Here is an 11,997-nt window from a genome sequence, read left to right on the forward strand (position 1 = left end):
TTCCTGCTGGATAGTCTGTCAGAGTTACCAGCCATGACAAAGCACCTCTTGCAGTTAGCAGCACAGAAAATAGTTGTCTGTTGAACAAGTACTCTATAGTAAATCTACTTTTCAGGTTCTGTAAGGAAATGTGGTTTAGCTGCCCTTTTTTTCACTCTGTGTTTTATATGACCAAAACAGCTGCATAATCCCAAGATGGGAAATCTGAATTAATTATATTTCAAGGGAAAGAAGCATGGAAATACAAATTACTAATTTTTCCCTTGTAGCTGGATGATTTTTTTTTTTTCCCCTATGTGGAGCATGTACCTTAGCTTCTTAAAATGAAGTTTGCTTGAGAACAGGGGATCACCTTTTATCTCGAGTGCTCTCTGGTTTACCCAGAATATACTTAAACCACGCAAACTTACAAATTTTTGTAACCACCTTCTTACTAAAACGTAAATAAATTCGGCCAAAACATGTGTTTAAAATCGTAACTATATAAGCTCTAAAAACATGGAGCTCTCTCTCCCCTTACCCCCCAGAAAATATCCTTCAGGGTCTTTGAATTTGAAAATACACTTCCTGAATTTCTGTCCATAACTTTGAGGTAGTCAAGGCTTTATTTTAGTTAAAAAAGGCAGTTTCCTTTGAAAATCTTGCTGGTTTTAGTAAGTAAACTGTTTGGCCCAGCCCTGCTGCCATTGAAGATTGTAGCCATACTCTTCTAAACTGATGGGAACAGGGAGTCTGTCTCTGTGGGAAAAGTGAAAATTAACACTATATATTGCTTTGCATTTAAGTCTAGCAGATGTTTTTGAACCTGGCTGCATCCAGAATACAGGACTGGCCTTAACCTAGAAGATTCTTTTCAGTGTTTTTTTTCCCTTAAATCAGGAGATAGTAGGTAACAAAGTGTTAGGCACTTAAACGAGATTGTTCTGTTTGTGTTTCTTGGAGGAGAAGGGTCATTTTATAACTTCTAAATCTGATCTTTTATAAATAGCTGGTGTTTTCAGTAGCAAATAAATGCATAGCTCTTTAGCCAAACCTAAGCTTGAATTCATCTCTGCAGTTGATTCTAATGATACCCTGTATGGTGGAGACTCCAAGTTCCTGGCTGAAATTAATAAACTGTGTGAAACAGTGATAGCACAGATCCTGGATCATCTGAAAACCCTTGGAAAAGAAGAGGTATGTTCTTACTCAGCTTGATTCAGTACAAAACCAAAATTACTTTGGAGTTCAATAAGTAGTCTAGCTTCTTGACCAGGCTTTGTTATATACAAAGCTCCAGGAACCTTGCAACAGGAGGAAACTGGGTAATTTTACTTGTTAAAAGGTGGGTCAGTCACGTAGGCAGGCTTGTGGTGGAGAGACCTAATGATGCGAAACAGATCATGTAGCGATTATAATACATTGCTAATATTCAGGCTAAAGTTACCTGCTTAGCCATATGTTGTATACAGATAGTACAACAAACCAACAAACAGTAGAAGCTACTCTGTTGTATTGATTGTGCACGTGCAGTGCCTAGAATAATGATTGCAGAGCAGCATAGTGAGGTTGGCTTTAAATTAACCAGCTTGAGCCCTGGTGTAGTCTGATTATGGAAACATGATGCTCTGTGGTTTAGAGTTAGCTTTAAATTAACAGGCTTGAGTCCTGGTGTAGTTTGGTTATGGAAATATGATGGGATAACTTTTTTTCTTATGAGAGTGACTATAATGAGCTGGATGATGCTGGTATTGCAATTACTGGCCTAAGAGAACTGGGTGCCACAGTCGCTCTTTTGACTGCCTATAGTTATGCCTAAAATCTGCTCTGTATCTGTCCTTCCTGTTTTTTCCTCATGGCTGTCATCTCTCTCTCTCTGTAAATAAACCATCTTTTCTTGGCAGCTAAGTTAACAGTTGTCTGAAATGCCCAATTTTGTAACGGGAAAGTAAGAATTCATAGAATCATAGAATAGTTAGGGTTGGAAAGGACCTTAAGATCATCTAGTTCCAACCCCCCTGCCGTGGGCAGGGACACCTCACATTAAACCATGTCACACAAGGCTCTGTCCAGCCTGGCCTTGAACACCCCCAGGGATGGAGCATTCACAACCTCCCTGGGCAACCCATTCCGGTGCCTCACCACCCTAACAGGAAAGAACTTCCTCCTTATATCCAATCTAAACTTCCCCTGTTTAAGTTTTAACCCATTACCCCTTGTCCTATCACTACAGTCCCTAATGAAGAGTCCCTCCCCAGCATCCCTGTAGGCCCCCTTCAGATACTGGAAGGCTGCTATGAGGTCTCCACGCAGCTTCTCTTCTCCAGGCTGAACAGCCCCAACTTTCTCAGCCTGTCTTCATACGGGAGGTGCTCCAGTCCCCTGATCATCCTCGTGGCCCTCCTCTGGACTTGTTCCAACAGTTCCATGTCCTTTTTATGTTGAGACACCAGAACTGTACACAACACTAGTCTGTTACTGGGTAAAATACAATGGCAACCACCTTTAACTGGTAAAAATTTTGGGTTCCAGACACTAGGATAAAGTCAGGAGAAAGGTGCAGAGGGAGGGGAAAGATGTTGTGGCTTTATCCTGTTTTTAATGCAGGGTCATATTTGTTCAATATTGAATACAGAAAACTCTAGGCAGCTTATTGGGTTTCTTGATTGGAGTTCAGAATCTCTAAGGGATCAAATACAGGGTAATGGATTGTATGTGAAGGGCAGATGAGTGAAGTTTTCAGTATTACTGAAATAATGAGAATTTGCTGTTTCTGAGATCGAGCCCCTCCACAGCTTCCTAAACACCCCTTACTAAACTGCTGTTTTGATAGAAATCCTGTTTCTTGTAGAGTGAAATGGGAGGGCAGGGGATGATTAATTTGATGTAATTTTTTAGGTAGCCTGTTTGCACAATAGCCTGTAGTGTTTGCCAATACAGAATGTGTTGAATGATACATATTTGGAGGACACTATGCTAAGTTTAGCCTTTTCTCTACTTTCGATATCCTATGTATCCTTCCTTTAGCAATAGTAGAGATGTAAGATGAATAAACTCTTTGCTCAAATGACTCTACATTATTGTACACATCACCACAGTGAATAGATCTTTTTCAGAACAGTAACAGAAGAAAACAACCACTCTTGCACAGCTTAGAATATCCAAGCAGATATTTGGAAGAGATTTTTAACAGTGTTTTCCGGCCTATGGCTTGTATATTTAGGATTTTTTGCATCTGACTCCTATATGGAGTATGTGTGTGCGAATGTTTGTAAAGCTTGAAGTCTGTGGTTTCTGAAAGGCTTCTGGTTTTTTTCTTTCAAGCTTAGTACTTTGAGTAATGAGATCCTGTGTTATTTCGCTGAAGCAGTTGTTGCGTAGAAAACTGGATTTAAAGCTAAGCAGCATGGATATAGGTCCTTGCCCTGCCTTTGCCTCTGTGGCCCTGGGTTTACTCCTCTGTTGGTCCTTATTTACAAAGAGGGAGCATTTATTTTGCTTAGTTGAGTAAAAGTCCTTGAGAGGTTAAGATACAAGTTGGTGTGTAAGAATTAATAGTTTTTTGAGGAAGTTGTTGTTGCTGAGGGAATGGAGGCAACGAGAATATTGTCAGACGCCTCCATTTGTGCTAAAGCAGAACCAGTCATAAAATCACTGTGGTATTTGGATTGCTTCAGTGTCAGTGACCTTTTATTATTCATCTTCTTGGCTGCTCATTTAAATGAACAAGTCTCTGATGATTCTGCATTTTTTATTGGTTCATTTCCTTTAAAAGCTATAAAGGAAGATAAATTTTACTCACAGTAAAATGCTTTCACCAAAAGGGCGATTTGGAAGAGAATTGTGCATCTTATGTTAACACAGCATGATCTTTTCGCAGTTTTGGAGAATGCTTCAGTTACGTGACACTGTTGGAATGGATATTTTCTGTTCTGGATAGTTCTGTAAACTTCAAGCTGTTCCTGGTCACAAGAGCATGCACCAGTGAATCCTTTCTGCCTTTGGGTGGGTGGAAGGCTGATCTTACGCTTCAGTTTCTTAGGAGTGTAAATACCTTGCCTCTTGCTACTCGGTGGTAAATGTCCAGATTGAGTATGTTTTATTCAAACACCACTTTTGATCCAAAACATTCGAAACATGTTGTTGTGTCCTTGGCAGTGTCATGTCAGGATGGCAGTCTTCCCATGTACCATATGATAGGTACTGGACGTTTTAGAGTAAGCATCGAAAAAGGAGCAATAAAAAGCAATTTCTGGATATACTCTTGAGGCTTCTGCTTTCAAAACATCTGATTGATAATTTTATATAAACTTATAAAAGCTTCAGTTGATTTCATGTGTTTGAATACTGAACTAGAAGCAGAGTTGGATGTAGTTCTCTATGTGTGGTTATGTTTTAAATTGAGGAGAGCTTGCTCATCCTTAAGAATTTTGTGTCCTTGGCCAAGATTTTCTAAGGTGGTTAAACATCATATTCCGCTTTGGGAGGAGAGGGACAAGAGTTTATCTGCTGCAGTTTCCAGAAGACACTGCAGGTGGTGGAAGTTCCTGTTTTGGCACCTTGCAGCTTGCCTGCTGAAGGGTCAGCAATAGGATAGGTACATTGCAGTTAGGAGCTGTGGCTGGTGAGTGCGTGTCAACTCGACTTCTTTGTCTCAAAGTTGGAGTCTGAACTCCCAGATTAATCCTTTTATTACATCATTGCCTCTGGCATGCTGGTGGAGTTTAAAGACTAGAGAAAGTTTAATTGGGAACATTGTTTCTGCATGTTTGCAGCATACTTGGTAAATGGAGGAAACCAAAATACATAAATCAGGATTCTGCTAACAGCCTACAGCAGGATTACTCAGTATGGTTTTGGAAAGTAGGGTCTGGTTTTCCATGAACCGCAAGTTAGTTCTACATGGAGCATTTCTTTGTTGGATTAATTTTAGAGGGAAATAAAGCTGATGTGAGCAGCACAATGAATATTAAAAGCTTTAAAAATACATGAAGGACTTTGAAATAGAGATGAAGCTGCCACAGTGCCAGTATAGAGCTAGAAATGAAGTGTCTCAGCCTGCCATTAACTAGAGGTGTGTTACTGCACCCTGAGCCAGCAGAGGCTGTCACTGAGACTGTGTACTTCAGAGGGAGGTTCAGGACTGCTGTTTCAAGGATTGTATCCAAGAGAAAGCTCTTTCTGTTCTGTCCATCTCAGCATGCTAGTGGAATGGTGAAATAGGGGATATGTGTCCTCTTGTGTGGTATAAGAGCTCCCAGCTGCGGCATGGTTCTTGGTGTTTTCTCAGATCATTATTTCCTTTTATTATAAATGAGCCTGTATGAGCTGCTGTTGGTGCTGGGTGCTTCATTTATCCTGTGTTAGGACAGTTGCGTAATGAGAGAGTTGAGCACATGGTCTGCCCCATGCAGCTCATGATCCTTTCCAGTGAACAAACGGATGTTAAAAGGTTCCTAAAGAGCTTAACGTGAGAGCTTTTAAGGAAAGACAAGGCTGCCTGTCATGGCTTTCTTTAGGAGTATGTAGGTTTGGATCACAAGGACATAAGCACCAGCATCACAGTAGTGCTGGAATTTGTTTCAGGCTAGATAGTTCAGGTAACACCAGCAAACAGATGTTGTATCAGCATGGACACTCAGCCTAGACTGATATATTTAGTGCCTTGGAGGAGCCTTACAGGGCATGCTGAGCTCAGTGCTGCCACAGTTGGCCTGTTAAGGAGTATCAGAGCCTGTTACATGGGAGCTGCAGCAGGTTGGATGCACCTTCAGAGGAGCAACGTATCTGAATGCACAAATGCTTTTCTAACAGAAGGCTCAAGGTATCCTTATGACATCGATGTCTGGCAAAAGTCGCTGACAGACAGGAATGAATATTTTAATTGCTAGGCAGAATTTGGAGAAATATGTTACACAGGCATTTGTATGGAAGGTCTTTTTTTTTCTGTTACGTTTACATGAAATTTGGGCATTGCTGTGCATTTCAGTAGAGGGGCTCGGGCACAAGGGAGTCACATTCTGGGATGAGGTGTTTTGTTTCACTGTCATCAGCATTATTCCAAAAATTATGGAAAATGCACTGCCTAGAAGGCTGGCAGTTCCTTTTGATGTGGGAATTGCTAGCCCCATGATGTCTGTGGCTGCCAAATGGCAGCTGTTGCTTTCTCCTTGCTGCTTGTGAAGATGTCCTGTAAATTGGATTGCCATCCACTTTTCCATCTCAGGTGTGTTAGCAGGCATGGCAGCATGCTGGCACACGTGTCTCTCTCAGGTTGGAGGTCAGTGCCGTGGTACACAAACATTCCTGTTCATCATCATGTGAAGCCTTTTCTCTGACTTACTCATTTTCAGACGTGGTGGGATTTACTGCATACCCAAGCCTGCCTCTCCTCTCTATATTGTGTTACTCATGACTAGATGCCAACATCCTGTTACACCTACCCCAATACAATGAGAGTTAGTGTGCATCTCATTCTTCCAGCTTTTTAATGTGTTTTTAGAACCTTTTTGAAGTGTGATCCTTTCTGAATTATATATGGTTTAAATTAATCAAAATATCATCCTTCTTTTAAAGAACAGATTTTGTATTTGCATTGGTACTGCCTGGAAAACGTCGTTTGTTGATATTCAGACCAGAGTACTGCTGCTTTTGCATTCTGCCTGATAATTTGACTGTCCCACTTCTTGTGAGGAAACCTCCAGGCAATTCCCAGGAACCTCTTTGAAGTTTGTATTCAGCAGAAGACATACAGGCATTAGATGGTCAATGGGAAAAAAACCCATAGTTAATACAGGTTACTTTGTTAATCCAGGATACATATTAATGTGGCAGGATGTCTTGTGAATGTGGCAAAACATGGACCAGCTGGCTGTACCTTGTTTTACCCCTGAATAATGGGAGTCCTACAAGAGAAATACTACAGTAGCATTTAAACATAACTGCTTTCCATTTTATTGTCTTTTTGAGTTGTATTTCAGCTTTTTTTGTTACTACTACGGGACTAGGCTGATCAGTTGTATTTCTCTGTCTGGTATGTTCAACACTCCAAATGATTGTTGTGGTTTTAGCCTCTGAACGGGTTTTGGAGATACTGGGGTGGAAATTGCTAATGCAGATAACTGTTAAAGGAACAGCTGTCATCTCAGGAGCTTCATGCAATTAGTTTAGTGCTTAGGGAACTTCCAGGGCCTGGAGCAGCTCTGGGCATGCTTGTGTGTGGGTGCACAGTTTCTCATGTGTCAGATCTTTTCTGTGTGCACAAATCCACTCTGTGTGTCTCGTACATACAGTAGCAGTCTGATGTTTCTAGTCTGGGGCATGCTGTGCTCTCTTTTCTAGTTAGCCAGGTTTTTAATGGCGCCTTTCTCCTTTTCCATGTTTATCTGGAGGACTGATGGCTCAGTGTGTGCCCATTTTTTGATGAATAGCATCTGACCTCTCTTGCTGGCAGTGAGAAGGGAAATTAATTTACTTTTGATCCCTTAGGAAAAGGGGCAGAGGCTGCAAGGTTGCATTGGCATCATTTCAGGAGTGTGCAAATCAGAGATCGCTGCACTCCTCTTATCCCAGTCTCTGCTTCAGTCTTCTGTAACTTCACATCTGAATGCTGTGTGATAGCTACCTAGTATGTGTTGAACTGAGGGGGCTAAAGTGAAGTATTAAGTTCATTAATCGAGCTGCTCAGCTGACAGTTTTAACTACTACTATGCTGTTGCGGTTTCTGTGTAAGATGGAGCTATACTTTTATTAGTGGTCTGTCTCGAGCAAAAAACAAAGGATAGCTGCAGCAAAGCACTATAAACAGATACTACACTCACATACATCCAATAATAATTCATCTTTTTAGCCTTTTAGAATTTATTCTAAAGGAATAAGCAGAATCTGCAATAGCATTTTAATTCTGTTTTCCTCTCATCCTAAATCAGCATGGTAGCAACCTGTAAGCTTAGTGCAGGATTGTCTGTGCCCCAGAACCCCTTTCCAGAGGCTAAAGGGCATGGTGCTCCTCTATGGTAGGTTACCATGAAGCAGGGATCTTCCTTAAGGTCCTTCCTTGGCAAAATAGCTGCAGATATGGTACAAATACATTGGCATCACCGAAGTCTCAGTTAAAGAACAGCAGGGGAAGACCATCTTTAGTGGAACAGACTGCTGGAAGAGGCCTGAAGTTGCATTCATCTAGATGGTGATAGTGGTCTCCCTAAAAAATACATAGCTATGGTGATGTAAGTTGAAGGTTGGTTGGTGGAGAGTGATTTCTGTGCAGTTGTAGGGAGTCTTTGAGTTAAAAACATGTCAGACCTACATGCTGTGCTAAAGTGGGACAAGATGTAGGAACCTTATGTAATTATTTTAGTTACAGCAACTTGGGCTGATTTGTGATTATCACTACTTGTGTTTTGACATGAAAAACTATGCCCATTTTCTTGTGTATTGCTGTGTATCACAAAATGAGTGTCTGCCCCTTGCACTTCTGAGAGTTCAGAGAATACGGTGAGGCTATGCTGGATATTTTGGGATGACTGCCTGATAATACAGGAATTTTATATATTTTTTTTCTCTATTATAGACCCTAAAGCGACAGAGCCAGTTGGCACTCTATTTCTTTAACACTATTCTAGCTCATGGGGATCTACGGAACAACAAACTAAACCAGCTTTCAGTCAACCTCTGGAATCTTGCTCAGAAGCATGGCTTTGCTGACACCAGTACTATGGTAAGGAAAAGGGGTAATGCAGGGAAATTGTAGTTCTTAAGATCTTTTTAAACTCCTCGTTTGAGAAAAGGTAACATTTCTTTATCTGAATAAAGCCAATAATTTTACAAGTTGCTGTCTTAAAAAATAAATTAGTCTAAACCCCACTTATTTTTAAATGCTTCTTAAGAAATAAGCAGCTTGTCTTACTTCAAGTGGTCTGTATCTTTCTGGCACTTTTAACATGTATTTCACACATTAAGGAATGTGCAAATGTTGAGTGCTATAGCTTTTCTCAGTACAGAAAACTATGTTTAAGAGAAGTACAACATTTTTATTAGTGGAAGGAACTGCATGGTGTAAGCTTGGAAAGTGGGTGTTTTAGAGCCTTTAAGAAAGGTATACATGATAAGCAGCTCTGGAGCAAGAAAAGCAAGTGCTCTTGTAGCCAGTAATATTTAGGGAAAATCATGAGTGTCTGTTCAAAACACCTTCACATAAATTAAGTGATGGCCTGTGAACTGAAAACAAAGACACTAAAAATCTCAAAATACCTTTCTTTTGTACCCAGGTGACAACACTAGAATACATCAAGAAGCGCAGCAAACAACCTGAAATGAGTCACTTCACAGATTTGGCCCTTCGGCTTCCTCTGCAGTCCAGGACCTGAGGAATGCCGCTTTCCCAAGGAGTCACCTGCACAAGGGAGTGTGTTGCCAAGGCCCGAATCACTGATCTGGATTGTGACTGGAGGAGTTCAGTGTATTTTTATTTTACTTAGTTGGACAGATTTACTTGGACACAAGTAAAGGTAAAACTGTTCTGAGTGCAATAATTTAACCTGAATTTGTTTCCAGTTTTACCTCTACATTCTTATTAAATGCTGATTTAGATTTAGTTAATGGTATTTTGAACCTCTGTGGTTGCAAAAGCCTTTAGAAAGCTAACCTGTTGTCATTTTAGCAACAAAGAAAGAAGATAAACTGCATGGATCAGTTCACATCTTCCACACTTCATCCCACATGCAGGATAGTCTTTCTCCTCTGTAGAAACCAGCATTTCAATATAATAATCCTACTAAGCCATCTTTCTGCTTTGGGAAGCTGCCAACATTGGATTGGTCAGTTCCAGTAGAAGAGAAAAATGGCTGAGGTGTTCTTGTCCTAATTTCTGCAATATATTTTCATGGACATGTTTATGCTTTCGTTTTAGTTCAGTGTTGTTTTGTAAAATGGAAAGAATCTTTTAAGTGCTGTCTGCAAAGAAAAATGGAAATGTATGCAAAGTACTCTGTGTTTGCAAAGTACACTATCCCTGAATAAAACAATTTGCAGTTCATCTGTTTGTTCTTGGGGACTTTGTATACAAATTTGTCACTTCACCCTCGTGGAATTAAGTTACATGTACTGCTATTACATCTAATAACATTTCACTCTCACCACTTCTGTCCCATGGTAAGGAGGAACCATGCTGAGACCTTGCATCTATTGCTGGGTTTGCTTAGTGGCATTTTAATGAGCTAAATCTGCATATAGATATTAAGATACATTTTTGCACAAAACTGCTTTATTTTGTTAAGGCTAAGCAAGTAATCAATTTTGCCAGAACCATATGTTTAAGGAGTTAGCAAGCTGATAATAAATTATTAAAATTATTAAAGCATTCTTGCTGCCTGTTTTTCATCTCCTCCGTGATTACAGAAGCAGGGTACATCTAAAATACGTATTTTGTGTTAAGGTTGTAAAGAAATGAACCAGGACTTTTTTGTCCTGATACAGGCTGTAGCTGAAACCTAAGTAAAATTGCAGGAATACAAGATAACTATGAAATAGTATCAGCTTGATAAAGAACCTTTCCAACTTTAGTACATGGCCATTTTGATTATACTGATGTTCCTTAAAATTTTTTTTATCTAGTGCACATAGATATTGAAATATGTTATCATGTCCCACTTTAATTTAGCTTTCCTTTTTGCTGCAGCTGCACAAAACAGCTCTCAACAGTGCGGAGATGATTCTTCGTGTTGGGTTTGGAAACGTAAGCCACAAACTGGGTAAATGGGATTAAACTCTGAGCCCTGTAAACCACCAAGTGGGTCACATTAAGCAGCTGTGGTATGGCAGAAATTGCCCTCTGGGGGCAAATGTACTGCTCTAAACCCAGTGTGGAGTTCCTTCAGACTCTGTAAAATAGAAACTCTTACAACAGGCTTACAGACATGCCCACTGTTCCTCCTTCCATGCAGGCATCCATTTTTGCCTGTTGTCTTTGAAGCACAGTATTACTTTCATTCCTTTATCGATGCAACACCACCATGGGAAATGTTTTACTACTTTTATTAGTGCAAAAACAGCTCAACAACAGGCAGAAACTCTGCTTAGTTATCAGAAGTAAACTGTATAAAAATTTAGCTTAGAAGCTAATGCAATCACTCTAATAAACTGCTTTTAGCTAATTTCCATGTTAAACTAATTTTAGTTAAAACACTCCACTTATTAGAATCACAGAGTAGTTAGGGTTGGAAAGGACCTTAAGATCCTCTAGTTCCAACCCCCCTGCCATGGGCAGGGACACCTCACACTAAACCATGTCACACAAGGCTCTGTCCAGCCTGGCCTTGAACATCGCCAGGGATGGAGCATTCACAGCTTCCCTGGGCAACCCATTCCAGTGCCTCACCACCCAGCAGGAAAGAACTTCCTCCTTATATCCAACCTAAACTTCCCCTGTTTAAGTTTTAACCCGTTACCCCTTTTCCTATCACTACAGTACCTACAGTACTGTACAGTATTAGACCTCCTCTTTCTTCTATACGCAGCACATACACAGGCCAGAACAAGTTTATCTGCTTGAAAAAAGCTGACAGTTTTTTTCCCCCGGTATGAGTCTTGATTTTGAAACTACATTTCCATGTGTATATTATTATCAAGAGAAAGGTGCCAGGCCACAAAGCTGCAGTTGAACAACATACTGGTATATGTTATGCAATTCTAGATAGGGAAAAAGTTCTTATCTAAAGGCAAGGCTAGGACTAATATCACCTTCAGCATCTTGTCTGTGGTAGTGCAAAACCAGTCATTACCCATCCAGGACTGGCTCTGCAGCAGAAAGCTGTATGTGCTGTCACTTTCTTCCTAAATGAAGTCACTAGTTGACGTTTTCTTACCTGTTCCTTTATTTTACGTCAAGTTTTTTGCTAGGCAAGTAGCTGAGGGCCTGAATTCAGCATTTGTCTTGGAACAGAAAATGACCTCCACTGCCTGGGTTTAAGTAAAGCAAAAGCTGAAGCATGGAAGTGCTGGCTGAAGCCAGTCACTGAA

The 11,997-nt window shown here is 40.4% G+C and overlaps 1 protein-coding gene across 3 annotated transcripts in view; it reads left to right on the plus strand.

Moving 5' to 3' along the window:
- The window catches only part of VPS35L (VPS35 endosomal protein sorting factor like), a 56,791-nt gene extending 46,776 nt beyond the window's left edge, over nt 1-10,015 (plus strand). For all 3 annotated transcript variants that reach the window (XM_061473304.1, XM_061473305.1, XM_061473306.1), the window contains 3 exons: nt 1,058-1,176; nt 8,552-8,698; nt 9,249-10,015. In XM_061473304.1, coding sequence (XP_061329288.1) covers nt 1,058-1,176; nt 8,552-8,698; nt 9,249-9,347 — 365 coding nt within the window. In that variant the 3' untranslated portion in view covers nt 9,348-10,015. The remainder of the gene's footprint in view (nt 1-1,057; nt 1,177-8,551; nt 8,699-9,248) is intronic.
- The last annotated feature ends 1,982 nt before the right edge of the window (nt 10,016-11,997 follow it).

The sequence above is a fragment of the Pezoporus flaviventris genome, unplaced genomic scaffold (assembly GCF_033815535.1).
Source record: "Pezoporus flaviventris isolate CSIRO_AGI_PZ_B2104156 unplaced genomic scaffold, CSIRO_AGI_Pfla_v1 ptg000078l, whole genome shotgun sequence".
NCBI lineage: Eukaryota > Metazoa > Chordata > Aves > Psittaciformes > Psittacidae > Pezoporus > Pezoporus flaviventris.